We start from the raw sequence: 18,814 nt of genomic DNA, 5'->3' as shown, positions 1-18,814 counted from the left end.
AGATTTCAGGCTACAGAACAATAGACCAACAAAGAAGCAATTTTTAACATATGATAGAAAGAACCATCAAGTCACAGCTGACTTGTGGGCATTCCGTAAAGTTCAGAGGAGACCATACTAATCAAAGTAGTGAATTTAAGATTTATTCACATGTGCATGTACATTGCTCAGGACTCATTGCTCGATGACTTACCACTTGACAACTTTAAGGTGAATGTGCCAACTGCCTCCATTAATAAAGCATTATGTTTGGGGTAATGTGAGAGGATATGAAAGTTCTGGCTGTGCTGTTTGATCTGTGATATCTGCTTCATTCATGCAAGTCATCACCTGATACAGCAGACTTCAACAATATGATTGCATGTGTGAATTTATTAGGCTCTAGTTTAAAAATGTAAAATAAAAATGGGCCAGTACTAAGACTTGCAACACCACTCCATTGGTGCAAAGGTGAGATCTCCTGATTTCTACATCAGTAAAATATCACAAATGATAACAAAAATGTGGGCAGATGTGCCAGCAAAAAAATTAAACTAGGGTATAGACTTACTGCTCATTGTACTTGGCTAGAAATTGGTTGCATAATAGTTATTAAAAGTTTTTAAAAATTAAAATTTTGCAATTTTGATCCTCCAGAGTATTAATTGTTAGCAGTTTACATATTGGTCTCAAAATTACAGCTAAGACATCTGCCATGGCTGATAGAAAAAAAAAATTAACATTATTCCAATCCTGTTCAAAATATTTTATGGGTTATGTAATCTACAGCAATCAATAAGTATTACTAATTCTGATTGTTCCTTTTGAAGTGAGACAGTTTGAGAGCTGTGTCAACCTGAATATTAGGAAACGTAGTGGAAAGGGCCATGCCAGAATGAGTGAAAGAATCCACCAGTGCCTTCCTAAGCATTGCTGCATCCTCCTAAACCCAATAAAGCGTATAAGTTTAGAAGGGTGTAACTCTTCTTCGCAATGCACTGGAAACTACAAGCAGTCACAGTTTATTCTTTCTTGTCAAATTTATGTTTACTCTTCAGTCAGGAACTTAACATTCTGACAGACTTGAGATGCCTCTTCTTCCTTTATACTGTTTGAGAATAGTAAATATACAGTATGACATCATTCTGTGTGATGATGTCACATCATTTACGGAATATCCTTAAATGTTTTGAGGGACAGAGAAGAAGGAAGCCTGGAGATGCTTTTTCTACCTGCAGCATTGCATCTGATGTAACATATCTGGTCGCTGTCTAAGGAGAGTGAATAACGAAAGCTTTGTTAGGGAACAGTTTGAATTTCGATGAAGCTGAATGGTGCTTCAAAACTGTTTAGAACCTTTAAAAAAGAAAGCTACAGCCCTAGACAGATTGTGTTTGGAGCTGCAGCGATGTTCATCCGAATATCCAGTGTACGAGCATGTAAATGTAAATGACAAAGAACATGTTTCATTAGTTGTTGCTAATAGTATGGTGAGAATAATCTGCTCACCACGGCTTGAGCTGAATTGTTGGATTGCTTGATGCTGAAGCCAGGATCTAGGAAAATACTGAACATGTCAGTCTCTGCACTTCTGTTCTTACCAATAACTAGAATTTTATAGCAAAATGAGATAATTACCATTTAGATCATTCCATATTGGTGGGAGTTTTGGTTCAGTATATTCTGAAACAGAGATATATGCTTCTAAATCCATTAAAGTAAATGGAGTTAGAAGGGTTTCACTCTTCTTAAGGTCACACTGGATGTATGTATGTGAGCGTGTGTTTGTATATATGCACACTTTCCACATTTCAGCTTTTGTTCTAATTTAATTTAATTGATGTGTTATTCTTAATTGTCAAAAAGCTTTTGGCTCCTATGAAGAAATTACAGAATTAGCAGGAAAAATTCACACTATGAACTGTTTCAGTAGCAAATGAGAATGTTTACCCATACGTAGCATGTGATCCACTAGCTGGTATATAGCAAGTGAAAAGGAAAGTGTTGTTTAAATATTGGTGCAGGTTTTATTCCTTCATGTTTTGGAAGTCATAAGAAAAGTCATAACAAACCCACTTTTCTCAGAATTGTTCAGCGTAGCTCATTAATTACATCAAATCTCAGTCTCTACCATCATAACTATCTTACATTTAAAGAATTCACAAGTGTTTGTACAAAAAATGGAAGAAGTTCAGTTTATTTTGATCAGGTACTTAATTACTTTTTTACAATTACTTAATTTACAATTACAATTACTTAATTACAATTACTTTTAAATTTAAGCGTCTTTTTTGAATTATTAAGGGAAATCTCAACAAAACTACATTAGTATGTTCATGCTATGTTTCAATAACACTGTTGCTCTGAAAATAAACAAACGTGCCATTAAATTTTTTCCTTCACATTAAATTAATGTGACAAACAGTTGGAGCCCTGTACCTGAGCTCTAGTCAAGGAAGGTTGGTGCATGGAAGCTCTGAAATGCCAGGTGTGTGGAGATGCACAAGATGCTGGATTGCTAAAGGAAGAAGCATTTTGTGAAGCAATAGTAATAGACTTTGCTGTCTCAATGGAAATGTCTAGCTCTTCATTCACAAGTACTAATCTTCTAAACAGCAGCCCAGGATGTCTGCAATTTAAGATTCAGGCACTTCCAGCCCTTTCTCTGATTTTCTGACCGGGCTGCATATCTGACACAAGCTTCACGTTGATACCATTCCTCCTCTTTTTCTACTTGTGTCATTCTGTTGGTAAAGGGATAGAAAAGGAGCTGTTTGCTAACCAAAGCCCATTGCACTTACAAGCAGGAAAATAAGCCAGTCTCTGATTTTAGGTTCCAATAATTTAACTCCATAAACATACACACACAAAAAAACATTGCATAAAATCCTATTTAATAATCTATTACAACATTTCTGGCTATTGAAATCTGCCTGGTATTGTGCCCTGAAAGAAATAAGACAAAGGTTAAATTTCTCACTACCAATCCTTTCTCTGTGTTTTATTTAGCACTATGAAATCATGCCTTTTTTCCCTCTTCAGTATGTATTCCGAACCAAGTCATTTGAAGAAAGGACTGTGCATGAAGAGCTAGCCAAGAATGTGACTGGCCTTCTGAAGTCCAATGATCAGAGAACGGTGAAACACGTTTTAAAGGTGAATCCCTCTTTTTCTGCATTTTCCAAATTGGCAGTAGTTCAATTCTTCTATTTTGTGCTATTGTTCATTCTTGTACTGCACAGAGTTGCATACAAAAACTCTATGTATGCACACACATACAGTTATTGTCTCAGTATACATGAACTGGAAAGTCTGCATGAGCAATAGCTACAGCTCTAGACCGGGCTGTTATTTAAAAGCAGGAAGGTATGATGTTTGAGTCTCTTTTAAGAGAACATCAAGTCAAGGCTCACTAGAAATTGGAGCCCACTTGGACTCTGCATAGTTTTATTCTGGGTTTTTGAATACTCCAATACAAGTTTGGAATTTGAAAATGTTTCTTAGAAATCCTGGATGCAACTACATGTTACATGAAGTCCCATTATCCTTTCATCCAGCAATTTTATCTTTTACTGAGTGCTGCTGCTGGGTATTGTACTAGTACTGTTTTTGAGCAACAGAGGTCATTTTATTTAAGATAAAATCTGTAAAGCAAGGGTAAATGATAAAAGATGCAATCAACATCAATTCATGGTTTTTATGATAATGTCTCTCTGTTCATTTGATAGCATTCCTGGTTCTTTTTTGCAATCATCTTAAAATCAATGGCTCAGCACTTGGTTGATACAAAAAAAGGACAGGTAAGACTGTGATCTGTTTCTGGTGTAAATTATCATACATCAGTATTTAATCATGCCAAGGTTTAATCGTGGCTTACTTGACCTCAGACTGCAGTGGAGAGACACTTGGGCAGCCCAATCCAGAGGGAGGTGCAAATCCCCCTCTGTGGGAAGTGTGGGCTTACACCAGCAGAAATGCCCTCCTTGGAGCACTTACCCCGGCGGAGGAGCAAATCCACTGGTGCCCTGCCACTGCACCACCCTGCAACAGTCGGTCACAGCACCCAGCCTTGCATCAGCATTCCCGTTCTACCCTCAGCCACATCAGCATTGTGGGGGTGTTCCCAAGGGTGAAGCGGGCCTTGGTCAGCTTGCACCTGGGTTTGGCATCAGTTGCACCGCAACCGTGCATTTTTGGAAGGCATGAGTGCATGGGGCTCCATTGGGGGAGCCCCAGTGGCAAGGGAGAGTTTTCAAGTTTCTCCGTTCCCCAAGCTGCAGAGGAAGCTCACTGGAGGTGGTGTGGCCATCAGGATTGGGCTGTTAGAGATTCTACTGGATTCTTTGGCTTTGTTTTTCAGGAACTAAGTCTGGGAAACCTGCATATAAAGTTTTTCAATCTTAGTTCCTTAAAGCCATGTCAGATAGAGTCCCTAAGGGAGACTGAGGCCATTCCCCTCCCAGACCAGTGTCTGTGGGTTTCTTGCTAGGACAAACATTTTTGGTGAATAATGCTGTGCAGGAAAGTTTCTCAGTTGGGCAGAAAGGTTTTACGTCTAAGGCATCCCACATTCAGACAACTTAAATACACCCTGTGGAATTGCTGTCCCTAAAAGTTTCCTTTTCCTGCTTCTTAGGTTAGAAGCTTTACTGAAAAAATAAACTAGAGTCTTTTGACGCTTGACTAATACAATTGTATTCCAGGGTAAGTTTTCATGGACTGGAGCCCATGGAATATAATTGTGTTGGTATTTTAATGTACCAGAAGATTCCCAGGCTATTTTTGCTGCACCAGACTACTTCTCTAAAGCTTTATTCAGTGTGCTTTAACAACATAAGAAAATCTTCCATATGCATTATATTGAGGCATGCAAAATTAAATTCAGATTCCTCAGGCTTCATATGTGCTGTAGCGCTGGCTACCCTGGTGTGAAAAATTGGGAATTGTTCCCACAAATAGTCAGGCTGTGAATGAGAACTCTGTATTGAGTCTTTGAAAAATAAGCTGCAGGGGGTGATGCAGGGAAAGGGACAGCCAAATCAAATCCACATCTGGCAGGGAAAGGAGACAACAGGGCCCCATCTGCTGTTTCCTTCATTCTAAGAAGTAATTGGACACATCCTGAACTAAGGAACTAAGTAATTGGACACATGATCCTCATTTTGGCCTGTCTGTTGGAACCAAGGCTATGATTACTTGAGCTCTACAAATTTCATCAGATTGTCATGGAAACTCTCTTGAGCTTTCAAAAGTTATAGAGCTATAACTGCTTTGTGCAAATTTCCCAGTTGTTGACAAAAGTACACTTGTGCTTGTGCTGAAGGACTGCTTTGCATGTGTGGCAGTTTTTCTCCTTCTGTATCTACTTCAGTCTGAAAGCTTCCCTAACTTTTGACCAGTGTTGGGGAGGTCGGAAATAGAAAGGGGAAAAAGGAGCGTGAGTGGCAGCATCTCATCGCAGTTGTTAACAGCCTACCTCTGTTACTTATTTTTTTATTACTTCATCTATAACCTCCCCCCCCCCCTTTCTCCCTGGTAGGGATCCAAAGTAGCTTAAAACATTTTTCCTCTTCCACACTTTATTCTCACAAGAATTCTGTGAGGTAGGGCAGGATTAGAATGTGTGTTTCACCCATGGTCATCCAACAAACTTCCATGGCAGAATGGGGATTTGAACCTGTGCCTGTCAGAGCCTAGTCCAATACTCTAATCGCAACACTAAGGTGACTTTCTGTTTTTAGCTGGTGATGCCCTATTTATAATAATCAATAGTTTGAAGAGGTTGACGACTTTCATGGCTGGATTCAACTGGCTCTGGTGGGTTTTCTGGGCTGTGTGGCTGTGATCTGGTGAATCTTGTTCCTAACGTTTTGTCTGCATCTGTGGCTGGCATCTTCAGAAGTGTATCACAGAGGGAAGTCTGTTACACACTGTGTCCACAGTGCGTAACAGACATAGTGTGTAACAGACTTCCCTCTATGACACAGTGTGTAACAGACTTCCCTCTGTGATACATTTCTGAAGATGCCAGCCACAGATGTAGGCGAAACATTAGGAACAAGATCCACCAGACCATGGCCACACAGCCTGGAAAACCCACCAGAACCAGTTTGAAGAGGATTTGGGATTATGCCAACTGGATATTCCACAACTGCCTGAAATTCGGAAAATTGATCCAGACTTAGGAGCTGTCCTAGTATATTGCAGACTCTTGTGACACCATCAGAAGGCTATTGAGAAGAAAGTCTATATCACTAATTCCAACAACTTCATTTGGGCTGCTTTCCTATATATAGGTTTACAGTGGGCTGTTTCACTTTGTTTCTTGGAATAAGATGAAACCATTAGTGTCAATATTATATTCTGGTTCTAAAGAAGTCACTTGTGTATTAAGGTTCTTCGCGCTCAGAGATTTCCAGAATCATTCCACAGTGAACTCGACTCACTCATTATGGTCTTATCAGATCATGTTGTTTGGAAACACAAAGATGCTCTAGAAGAGACTAAGAATGCAAACCACAGTGTTGGCAGGTTTCTGAAGGTAAGCTGTGTTAATGCAAACAGCCTTTATTTAGCCTTACTAAAGTCAGGTGATCTGCATGGTATAGCCCCCACAAAACCATTGTATTTGAAAGCAGGACTCTCCCCTAAAATTTTGTTTTATCCTTCATGCTGGGCATCCATCTGTAAAAGCCACAAAACCCTTTGTGTAGTTTCACAGGTTAAAAAGAGGAGTGGCTCAAGCGGCTTGGCCTCACAACAGCCCTGTGAGGTTGGTCATTACCCATACATTGCAGGTGGGGAACTGAAGCTGATATCTCAGATTTAAAACATTTATACACATGCTTACCATTTCATAGAGCCAGTGGCATAGCACCAAGGGGGTGGGGGGTGGGCGTGATGCATCGGGTGCGCTGGGGTGGGGGCGTTCTGGGGTGGGGGCGTGGTGGGGGCACAGGGTCTTCGCATGCTACGGGCACAGTTCTCCCTCACTCCAGCACTGCATAGGGCTGGTTATAAAACTTGACTTTGCTTGTAATTCCAAGAAGGCTTGAGCATTTGGCCCCAGAGAGAGAATATATTTCACAATGGTTAGATCCTATCAATCCACTCTGCTTTTCTTCCATGGAAGGAGCTTTTCCTGATGTAAAACACCCAGTGTCTCCAATAGAGGAACAGAACTGTCAGATCCAACCCACTGAGTTGTTTCGCAGCATGACAATACTGTGTGCTTTGTATTTTATGTTATGAATTATACCTAGATATACAATTAAAATAGCTTTGTTCTGGTCATCTTAGCGTTGTTTCACATTCATGGATCGTGGATTTGTCTTCAAGTTGATCAACAGCTACATAAGTATGTTTGGACCAGGAGATGACAAGGTAAGAAAGCTAAGATCTTTCAGGATTGATGTGAAGAAAGAGTTGATGTTGCCTGATTTTGTTTATCTCTCTCATAATACTAGAGTTCAGAGGCAAAAGGAGATACTCTTTTACTCAATAAATTCACTACCCATAGATGTAGTGACGGCTACTGGCACAGGTGACTTTAATGGTGGAATTAGAGATGGAGTCATGGAACATAAGTCCATCATGGGTTACTATCCATGGTAATTAATGGCAACCTGCACGTTCAGAGGCGGAAAACCTCTGAATGGCAGTGCCAGGAAGCAACTCTAGGGGAAGGTATCAGCCTCCTTGTTTCACCCGCACCTATGGCTGGCATCTTCAGAGGCATGTCATGGTGAGATGGTTTTCTCTCCATGGCACAGTGAGGCGTTACCCAAAATGGTGGGATGCAAGGACCCTCTTTGGTTGGGGAAATTAGCTATAGAGCTCAAGGTCATATATACATACATACACACACACACACAGAGAGAGAGAGAGAGAGAGAGAGAGAGAGAGAGAGAGAGAGAGATTGCCTATGTATATGGGCTTCAGCTCACCATAAGAAACCAGCAGAGAAAATAGCTTTCTTTTTCAATGTTTTTTATTGGGAAAATAACAAATGGAATAAAAGAAATCTCATTCACAATCACTCAATTACTGAGGTAAAAACACATGAAAGACAGGTTTTGGATATGGAGAGAGAAGGGATGGGATATCAAAGATTATATTACCATTCTTGTAGTGGATGTCCAGGAAACCGAGACCTAATGACTAGGCCCTGAATGATCTGCACAGATGGAACAATATTACTGACCATCATGGTGGTGTGATAATATTGAACAACTGACTGGGGTCTGAGACATGCTTTTTATAGCCAAGGAAATCCTTGAACAAAGAATTCTTCCTGCTGTTCCAGGTGAGTTAATAGCCTTGAGCAACCTATGGATCTCCAGATATTCATGGACTACAATTCCCATCAGCCCCTGCCAGCATGGCCAAGCAGCAGAGCTGATGGGAATTGTAGTCCATGAACATTTGGAGAGCCGTAGGTTTCAGACCCCTGGTCTTGAGTATCAGACCATTGAGCTGATGGCTGACCCATTATCTTTGATGGGTTTTTGCTAGGTTTTGGACAAAACAGGTAACAAACCTTAATGGCCATTACAATATAAGATGGTCACAAGGGGATGAGTCACAGGAAAGGTTTAATAAATATAAACAAAAGAGAACTGGCTTCGCCCAGGGTGTGATGTTTTCCATATTCAAATGTTATTTCCTGAGTATGGGCCAGGCATGAAGTTGTGGGTTTGGGGGTGGGGGGTCATTGAGACACTTTTGCTAGACACAGTCCCAATATGGAGTTTCTGAAACAGAATCCTACATTTCAGGGCACTGTTATGCCAGGTCAGAAAGGCCAGCATTCTGGGAGAAAGACTCTCTCTCTCTCACCCTCCGCACTGCTATAGATCTTAGGTTGGCTACAGAGTGGTCCTCACTGTGCAAGGAGAGAAACACATTTACAGTGACATGCCTCTGAAGATGCCAGTCATAGATGTGGTGAAATGTTACAAGAAAAAACTACCAGACCATGGTCACACAGCCCAGAAAACCCACAAGAGCCAGTTGATTCTAGCCGTTGAAGCCTTCAACAATGCAGAACAGATTAATGTTTATGCGAGGAAGTACAAATCAACAGTATTGTAATGTTTCAGATTTTGTTCCAGTATAAATTTGACTTTCTTCAAGAAGTATGTAACTGCGAACACTTCATTCCTCTGTGCCTGCCTATGAGATCTGCAGAAATTCCAGGTAAGGATTTTTTTCTTTATTATTTCTTAACTGACAAAAGCAGCAGCAGGTGGACATGAGTGAGGTATAAAATAGAGCGCTGACATTTTTTAAAGTCATATTTTATGAGCTGTTATGAATTATAGGAGGGGCGGATTCATACAGTAAATAAAGCATTAATAATTTGAATGCAATAAAAAAATCATGAGACACTGACATATGTTACAATATTCTTGAGATACTAGAACAAGCTGCATTTAGCAATAAACACTGGAAGCCTTCTAAGCAGTCATTTGCAGGCTGAGGAATGAACCCGTTGGCTCAAGCCGAGTAAACCTGTCCCCCAATCCAATAAACACACAACAACTGTTCATGGGTATAAAATTATGGCCATAGCCAGAGGTATTAATTGACACAAGGGGCCTTTCCCCACTCCCTTCCATCCCCCCCCCCCTATGCCAAGCGACGCTGCTAGCTCAGTCTGCATCCCAGGCGCGCCACTAGAAGTGTCTCTAATGCACTTCCCCGCCGCTTCTGTGCGGGTCGGGGCTCGGGCTGTGCCACTGGCGCCTGCCTGAAGAGTCGCTCTGGGATGCTGCGCGCTAAGGGGGCGCGACAGCAGCAGCGTCAAGGTGGCTGCACTGTGGCCGCCCCTGCCGTGGGGAGGGAGGAGGAACCCCGCGCTACTCTCCTCAAGTAGCGCGGGGCTTACGGTAAGTGGGGAAAGGCCCAAGAATTAAAAGGAAGCAAAATGGTGTGGCATGGGAGGGGTGATCCAAGTGTCTGGGCAGCACAAGTGCTGTCCCCCAGAGCCAACCAAATTCCTCAAGCCCACCTTCTGGAGGAATTGACTGCAAATGGAGAACCGAGTGGGGCATGCCAGATGGTCGGTGAACCCCTTTCTGGTGCCTGCTCCAATCTGGCGCGGGGGTCAAGTCTTGGTAGCCCCTGCCCGGCGTCCTGACCATTGGCTTGCTCCACCCTGACCTCTTAAGGAGGTGTTATAACAGGGAAGTTCCTGCAGCTCCCCCTATCCAACAGATCACCCCCCCCATGCGCAGCCTCCAACTGGCTATGACAGAAACAAGCAGCAAACAAACAGCACACAATAGTACAACCGAAAAACAGCGATGGGTGGGTGGGTCAATCCTGGGCGACTGGGGTGAGACTGAGCTTGCCACACAAGGTTGCCCTTTTATAGGCACCTGCCGGGCACCTGCTGATGACATGGCCCTGGGGGCACTGTGAGAAAGCAGCAGGACCCTGACTTCTACACATGAACAGGCCGGGGTCCTGATGCTGCATCCCTGCCCTTGTCAGGGCCGCTGATGCGACTTTCGCTGGGAGCCCCTCCCGGCCCGCAATGGCGGGCCGTGGTCGAGCCATGGCCGTACTTTTCTTGAGTATTTCTAGCAGAAGAAAAGGGAGATAAGGCTACTTGGTAGTATTCCAAGATGAATTTGTAAGCCTGGACAATTAAGTATTGGACTTTTGTGATATAAGAAACTGGAGAATCTATCCATATCTCCTATTAAACTATACCAAAACAAGTTGGGGGAGGGGGTAGAGGTAATATATTTTTTGTCAAAGGGCACAAGGAAGGAAACATGGAATATGAAGCATTTTAGCTTGACATGGGTTTGGGAGCATGGAGTGGGATCCAGAAATCCATCAGTATAAGAAGTGTGGATGATAATCCTTTCTAACCCTTGGAACGTTGACTCTGCAGTTCCAGGGATTGCACAGCTTTACTGATAGAAGAGGGAAAAGAGGCAATTTTACTTCCTTTACCCTCCATGCCTGTTGGTTCATGCCTGTCCAGTAACCTCAAGAATCAACTTGCACTGTGATAATGGTGTAGAGACATGGTGGCGAACCAATTGGCCATGCTGGCAGGGGCTGATGGGAATTGTAGTCCATGAACATCTGGAGTGTCATAGGTTCACCACCACTGATGTAGAGTTTCTATGCATTCACATTTGCTGTCCATATCTTTGGAATGCAGTGCACTGTAGATCTGATTGGTAGAATTGAATGATCAGCATTAACTGCATATATGCATTTTAAAGTGAAGAATTGGTCAGAGAACTGTTCTTAAGAACCTTATCCAAAGCCACTGTTTTGTGATCAAAATAGGCTAATTAATGATACTGTGAAACTGATTACCAAAAATATAATTCTTGTCTTCCTCCCCTTCTCTTTCTCTAAAATAATTTAAGATCCAATAACACCATCAGAAACAACACAGCAGTTTCATGCATCAGGTAGGAATCCAATTATGTTCTGTTTTTCATCATCATCACTTGCATATAAATGCATAGCTATTAAGTTTTTGGGCACCTGGCAGATTAGAGGAAATATCAGTTGAATAATAGCATGGTAGAAGGCATTTAGAGATCTCTATCTTATCTAATATAGCAATATAACCAGCCTGTGTAAAAAAAAATGTAGTTATTAAACTGTGTCTCATGAACTGTATGACAAAGAAAACATTTCTCAGTGATGGTGGTTTACTTTGTTTTGAGACTGGTCCAATAAGAAGCTATGGAAGTATAATTAACTGCTTACCTCAAGATTGGTTCCTTGGTTGAAATAATAGTGAAATAATAATTCAAGTCTTTGTAAGCATCTGTGTTTCTTGAGCAAGCATTAATGGCATGAATTTTGTACATACAATGACTGTGAAGCATGTTTTCTTTAAGATGTTCCAGAGTACACAGTGACGAATGAGTTTTGCCGAAAACATTTCTTAATCGGATTACTTCTTCGGGAGGTTGGGTTTGCACTTCAGGAGGACCAGGATATCAGGCACATGGCCTTGGCCGTACTTAAAAATCTTATGGCAAAACATTCTTTTGATGATCGATATGCGGAGCCAGTAAGCAAACTCTCTGTATTGCATAAAGCTTTCAACATCTGCCACTCAGTTGCCCACAGTGATGATTAATCTCTTTGAACTTCTGTGTTTCTAGGAGAAACAGGCACAGATAGCAAATCTGTACATGCCTCTGTATGGTATGCTTTTGGACAACATGCCTAGGATCTATATGAAGGACATGTTTCTTTTCAATATAAATACATCCAATCAGGTAAACAACATGCCCATAAGAGCATTGAGTGACCATACGCTGCAAAAATGTCTTCCTCAAGACTAATGGATGCATGATTTTTTTTCAAAAACATGAATATGTTTAATCAAAGTCTACTAATCTGAAAAGATTACACTGCTATTTCTCTTCTCTGGGGACCTTTATAAGAGTATGGTAACCACAGGACTTTTCTTCATTCTCAGTTTCCTCTTTTTGGGAGGGGTGGGGGGAGAGAGTAGTTTTAGTTCCATATACATTTTGCTCCCTCTAGTGATCAATTTGATATCAAACAAATTTTTATCCAGCATATCACCTTGCAGATTTAAACTGCAAGTTTCTACGCTGCATATAAGCTTGTTTAATATCAAAGGAGCAAAACATGTGCAAAACTGAAATAAAATCAAAACAATAAGAACTTAGAAGGGAGAAAACTGAGAATGTTGAAAAGCCTTTAGTTCTTATGGATTACCTAGAGAAAATCCAAAAGATGGACTAATTGTCAAGACTATTCAAACAGACAAATAGACCACCTGCAAATAACTCACGGGGGTGGGGGAATTATATATCCCTGCTGACTCTCACTGCTTCCCCCCTCTTACTTCTTGTCCATCACCTTTTCCCCTTCTGCTTTCCCTGCCACCTTTGTTTCCTCTCTCTCATTCTTTTTCTCCTTGCCACAAAACTTAAACACAGCTATAGTCATATCTAACTTACACTTGTTCTCAATAGCAGTACAGAATGCATGTTCAAAAGCATCTCCAAATTAACAATCAAGCTTAACATGAAAAACTTACATATGCTTAAATTTCTCTTATGACATTATTTTGATACTTGGTGGCTCGTTGAGTAGTCTGTTCTACCACACAATAACAGAGAGGAAATATGAGATGGTACAGTTGTGTGAAGACTATTCCACATCAAGAGCTGAATTGTCATGGTGTAGTGGTTAAGAGCATAGAGTAGTGGTTAACAACAGTAGACTTTAATCAGGAGAACTGGGGTTGATTTCCCACTTTTCCATGTGTGCAAAGGACACTAATCTGATGAACTGGATTAGTTTCCGCACTCTTACAAATGACACCTGTTGGGTATTTTGGGCTAGTTACACTTCTTACGAAACTCTCCACCTACCTCACAAGGTGTCTGTTGTGTGGTGGGGAAGGGAAGGAGTGTGTAAGCAGCTTTGAGACGTCTTATGGTTGAGAAATCAAGGTATAAATCCAAATTTCCCCTCCACCTCCCCTCTAAATCAGCTTATTTAAGGTTCACGTGTGGGTACTGACCTAAAATATTGTAATATGAGCTTAGAAGAGAAGATCAGATAAGAATATAAGCGGAAACTTAAAAACTTCTACTGTTGCTGAACTGTGACACAGGAAATCCTTGATTCAAACCACAGCTCAGCTATTAAATTATTGGAGAGCCAAAGGCAAGCCAAAATCTCTCAACTTTAGGCTCCAGGAATAATATGTGAATAAGAATGCCAGGCTAGCAAACATTACTAATGTATACGAATGCTTTCAATATGTAAACAAAGAACAATATAAATACAGAGGATTGTGTGTCCTTCTTCGTGAAAGTTGCAATATCAAGCTGACGGTAGAAAATGAAACTCTACGCTATGTACTGTAATTATAAAATTAAGAAGTAGCCCCTGGACTGTTAAGATGCTGAGAACTAACTAAAGGTGTTTCCCACATTTCCATTGAAATTCAGGGATCCAGGGATGATTTGAGCACAACTGGAGGACTGCAGAGTCAGGCAGGGATGAAACATGCCAACTCTGTAGATACCTCTTTCTCCAAAGATGTTCTTAACTCTATAGCAGGTGAGAAAGCATTTGTACAAAAATATGTGTCCGTGTTGCTCCACTGTGGGTTTTGCCATTTGCTAATCTTCACACAAAGTATTATTTTAACTCATTCCTCATAATCAGCCAGGAAACAAACTTTCTTATATTTTCAGAAAATGCCTAGGCAATGTTTTCTTTCTTCTTGTGCAACTGTAAAACTTGCATAAATATATATTAATAACTTTGCTGCTAATATAAAAAATCAGCCGTTACTGAACCATTGAACTTGGACCTGTTTTGGCACCATTTCTGCATGGTCCAAATCTATTCTTGTTTGACACCTATGGCATTGAAATATCAGCATACAGGAAAACAAAAAGGCTTGAATTTGGAGGTCTGTTTCAAATAGGTCACATTTTCCTGCCTCAAGTCCAAATTGTGGGATAGAAATACTGTTTAGTTTACATTTCTATTTCCAAACAGAAAACAGTAAGTCAGTAGCCTTTGGACAATTCTGTCTGAAAATGTATTAAGGATATCTCATACCATCAGTAACAAAAATTATCATTGTATTTCTCATGTTGACTTATAGACATAGTCATTGGTGTATTCATTAATTCAAACATGTTGTGCTCTCAACAACAGTGTACCTGCATCATTTTACATTTTTCCATTCTTATGCTTAGTTTCTGTATCCATCAACATCATTTTAGCATGTTCGTTGTGGCTTTTGTTTCCAGCCTTTTCATCAGTAGCTATTTCTGCAGTAAACCATGCTGACTCCAGAGGCTCCTTAGCAAGTCTCGACTCTAATCCTAGCACCAATGAAAAAATCAGTGAGGGAACAGAAACATGTGAAAAGGTACATGTATATGTGAGAACTATCGAAAATCAATTTTCCAAAGCAGAAAATCCCTCCAGCAATAATAATGATCCTCTATATTTCAACTTGACAGATTGTAAGACCCTTGTCTCTGATTGGATCGGCTCTTCGTTTTGACAAGTTGGATCAAGCTGAGACAAGAAGTCTCCTGATGTGCTTCCTTCATATTATGAAAACCATTTCAGAGGGTGAGGCAAAGGAAATCCAGATACCATTTTAAGTTGATTCACTTATAAAGTTTCAGTTTTCGTTTATCCTTGTGTGCTTCCTGTGAACTTTTGTTGAGACTCTTTTATTACGAGTAAACAATAACTACATTGTTGTGTCTTTTCCCAGATACACTGATCTCCTATTGGCAGAGAGCCCCATTTACAGAGATAACGGATTTTTTCAACATTTTAGAGTAAGCTGTTGTTCTGAGGGAGTATGGGATAATAATCATATGACAAACAAATGCAAAATGTAAATCTATTTACTAATACTCTAAATTTTAGATCTGTACATTCATACTTGCATTTAGGTTTGACCTAAATTATTTTCATTATACGTCAGTCTGTTCTGCAGATAAGTTCAGGTATCCTGGGCAACCTCCACATTCACAGTCAACTACTGAATACCAGGGCCAGGAGGCAGCATCAGGGAAAGGCCTCTATGCCCTATAGTTCATCACTGTGAGGCAATATGCTGGATTAGATGGACCATCATTCTGATCCAGTAGGCCTGTTCTGATGAATGTTGGTGGTCATTCTCCAACAGCTTTTTCTGTAGCATCTGAAATTGAACTGTGTGTGAGTAATGGCAGTTTCACTTTCTGAGCTAGTGTTTACCTGTATAGAGGCTAGAAGATTTTCAACATCATACCATAAATCTTCCTTTCGTAAAACCAATATAGGCATTGTGTTTCCCTAAGTCCTTGTCCTTTTGAGCATCAGCTGTATGGATATTAGCTTTATGTGGCTTTACCGAAAAATTCCGGATTAAAAAATCCTGAACCTGAAATTACCAAGATTTTTGTATTGGTGCTCAAGCCTAGTCAGAATAACAAACTTTAATTCTTGAGCCATATTCTATGTCATGGTCTGATATGAAATTATTGTTCTTGTATGAAGTTCAGAGAAGACATGCTTATGGTCATCAACACGGGTTTGTTTTTTAACTGTCTATAGTCATTACAAGTCAGTTTGTGAAAGCCAAAGTGTTTCTGTCAGCTCTGAATGTTTTGCAGAAATAACAAAGTGATCTGATCGTCTTTTTTTACCTTTTAGGGTTTGCCTTCAGAATTTCAGATATCTAGGAAAACGAAACATAGTGAGGTAATTTTGTTCTTGTCTGAAAACCTGTGGCCAGATGTGACAAAATATGCTTTTCCATATAGCTTATGATTCAAGAATACAAATTTAATCCAGAGACCTGTTTTCACAAAAGGCTGTGTTCCAGTACATTATACATAGCTTAGAAATCATTCATGACCAGATTAATGTTAAGTAATTCGGTAAAATGAAAATATTGGGGAATGTTGGGCCCCATGTATAAACTTTCAGTAGAATGACTTCAGTGATTGTATGTTTTTTTCCCAGTTTGATTTTTTATTTTACTGTGACACACAGTTGATAGTATAATAGTTTACAGGGATTAGTATAACTGTATAGTATAATAGTTTACTGGGGTTAGAACCTGAGATCTTCTTGGCTACTCATGTTGGCTACTGTCTCAAAAATATGAGATCATTTTTTTCCAGCTGCCAGGGCATTCTTCTTTGGCTACATTATTATGGTTTGTTTTTCATTTCATGCTGAAACAATGAACTCTGTCTGCTGCATTTCCAGCTGCGAAAATGAAAGGGAACGGTATTAATTGATTTGGGCTTTCTATTGTGGTTTTTTTTTTGCTAGATTTGTTTTTATTTTCCTCAGATACCATAGCTTCACTTTTTGATTTGAGATAATCATTTCGACACATTGTTATCCATAGGAAAATTGCTGCTGCATTTAAGTTTGTCCAAAGCACCCAGAATAATGGAACTCTGAAAGGCTCAAACTCATCTTGTCAGACGTCGGGGCTTCTACCCCAGTGGTAAGACATCCTGTTTTACTGAGCGTTCAGGGATGTTTTACTTGGGACTTGTCATGACTATTTTGGTCCTTCATTTTAAATTAGAGGGATCCAAATATAGACCCATTCCTCCTACCAAACCCATTCTCTCCTCCCCTTCCATTATTTCTGGCTAAATCTAGTTTAACAAAACCATATGACAACAGTGATTGTGTAGTTTTTATCATGCATCCACCAAATAATTCAGGCAGTACTGATGTGAGTTTTCCTAACTTCTTGTCTAAGAGCTGCTGAACAGGAATCTTGGACCATAGTACTCCTCAGACTTGGCAAAGGTACCTTGGACCCTACAGTAAACCTACTGCAGATATGAAAGCAGAAAACACTGCTTAAAATATTATTGGCAACACAGCACTGTAGGGGGAGGGGGTAATCTTTCATTTATGATGCATTCTGATGTCTCACCCTCCTCCCCAAGCCAATGTTTGCTTTGCAGTGTTACCACACAAGGAACACTGCTGGAATACCCCTGGCTCTGTGCCATCCCCAACTCATTATCATGTATGTTCCCTTTTCAGGACTGGGGTCACCACTTTCCAAATAGTCCTGAACATGGGGAGGGAGTATACGTGTGCACACTTCTTCCACATCTCGGCGCAATGCTTACAGTATGTGATCAAAGTCATGCTATGATGGAGGCAGGGCTGGCAACCTCATTCTTGCTCTCATTTTCTGCACGTTGGTTGCACAGAGGACTCATGCATTGTCAGAGAATGATACTAGTTTTGCCTAAAGATACCTTCCTTCCTCAGTCAAACTTAAATTTTGGCCCTAGTCACTATGTAGCATGTAATGTATGCTTTGCATTGTCTCCTTACCACATCATATTTTTTAGAGTTTGAAGAATAACAATTGCCAGAAGAATTGCCTTGCGTTGTCACATATGTTTGGTGCAAATGAAGCATGAAGGGAAATTATGTGTCCTTCTCATTCAAAAACAAGATGTGATTCACTTCACAGCTGGGCTGCTGTGAATGAAGCCCTTTCACTAGGTCCTTGTACTGTTGCACGTTTATAAGAGAACAGGTGTGATGATGTCTGGCCAAAGGAAAGGCAGGGCAACTGATGTACATCACACTAACTTTTAAGCATTACTTCATTGTTCACATTACCAAATACTTTGTTGACATTAATTAAATGAATGAATGGGGAAAGATGTATATTAACTGAATAATAGTGTGTGTTCGTGTTCCTTCTGATTTATGTTAATCTTTCAAAAACTTTCTTTTAAATATTAAGACTGAAATGGAAGGGTGTGGATTCAGTGATCTGCAACAATACATATGCTATCTTGTTTGTATAATAATTTATTTATTAAAGTGCTAGGCAGTTTGCTGACATTCATTTTGTTGTTCAGAGATCTAATCTTTATTATACAGTGCCAGTGATAAGGTTTGTCAGGATAAACTGTACCCATAAAATGTGGCACCGGAAATTGTTCTCTAAACCTAAACTACTATTATGCAAGAGAAAGTAAACACAAAAAGAGACACAGCTACCAATCTACTTAATGCCTGTATATAAAACGTTTCTTTCCCACAGCTGAGAGCCAATCCTGACTTCCCTTTCTTTTCCTTTACTTTGCTCCACCTTATCAGAGCAGGGGTTGCTTCAGGACAGCCCAAGAAACGTTATGTATGTGTCTTCATGGAGTTTGGCTGGAAATCTCTCAGCAATTTGTGATTGGCTGCAGCCTCAATAGCAGTCATTTTGTGGTTGGCTGTACCCCCACCCATGACAGGCATAGTAGTGGTTCTCATGACTTTTCACATTTGAACAAGG

The 18,814-nt window shown here is 40.3% G+C and overlaps 1 protein-coding gene across 6 annotated transcripts in view; it reads left to right on the top strand.

Moving 5' to 3' along the window:
* Positions 1-18,814, top strand: part of DOCK10 (dedicator of cytokinesis 10) — a 167,722-nt gene that overhangs the window by 115,238 nt on the left and 33,670 nt on the right. For 5 of the 6 annotated variants that reach the window (XM_048505431.1, XM_048505430.1, XM_048505429.1 and 2 more), the window contains exons 26-39: positions 3,022-3,135; positions 3,708-3,779; positions 6,374-6,520; positions 7,279-7,362; positions 9,081-9,177; positions 11,376-11,420; positions 11,859-12,034; positions 12,129-12,245; positions 13,962-14,073; positions 14,778-14,899; positions 14,994-15,108; positions 15,257-15,323; positions 16,186-16,233; positions 16,892-16,993. In XM_048505431.1, coding sequence (XP_048361388.1) covers positions 3,022-3,135; positions 3,708-3,779; positions 6,374-6,520; positions 7,279-7,362; positions 9,081-9,177; positions 11,376-11,420; positions 11,859-12,034; positions 12,129-12,245; positions 13,962-14,073; positions 14,778-14,899; positions 14,994-15,108; positions 15,257-15,323; positions 16,186-16,233; positions 16,892-16,993 — 1,418 coding nt within the window. Of the gene's footprint in view, positions 1-2,988; positions 3,136-3,707; positions 3,780-6,373; positions 6,521-7,278; positions 7,363-9,080; positions 9,178-11,375; positions 11,421-11,858; positions 12,035-12,128; positions 12,246-13,961; positions 14,074-14,777; positions 14,900-14,993; positions 15,109-15,256; positions 15,324-16,185; positions 16,234-16,891; positions 16,994-18,814 lie in introns of all 6 variants that reach the window. The other variant, XM_048505428.1, reaches the window with a different exon arrangement.

Source organism: Sphaerodactylus townsendi, linkage group LG08 (assembly GCF_021028975.2).
Source record: "Sphaerodactylus townsendi isolate TG3544 linkage group LG08, MPM_Stown_v2.3, whole genome shotgun sequence".
NCBI lineage: Eukaryota > Metazoa > Chordata > Lepidosauria > Squamata > Sphaerodactylidae > Sphaerodactylus > Sphaerodactylus townsendi.
The sequence above is the reverse complement of the archived record's forward strand: the minus strand, read 5'-3'. Positions and strand labels throughout refer to the sequence as shown.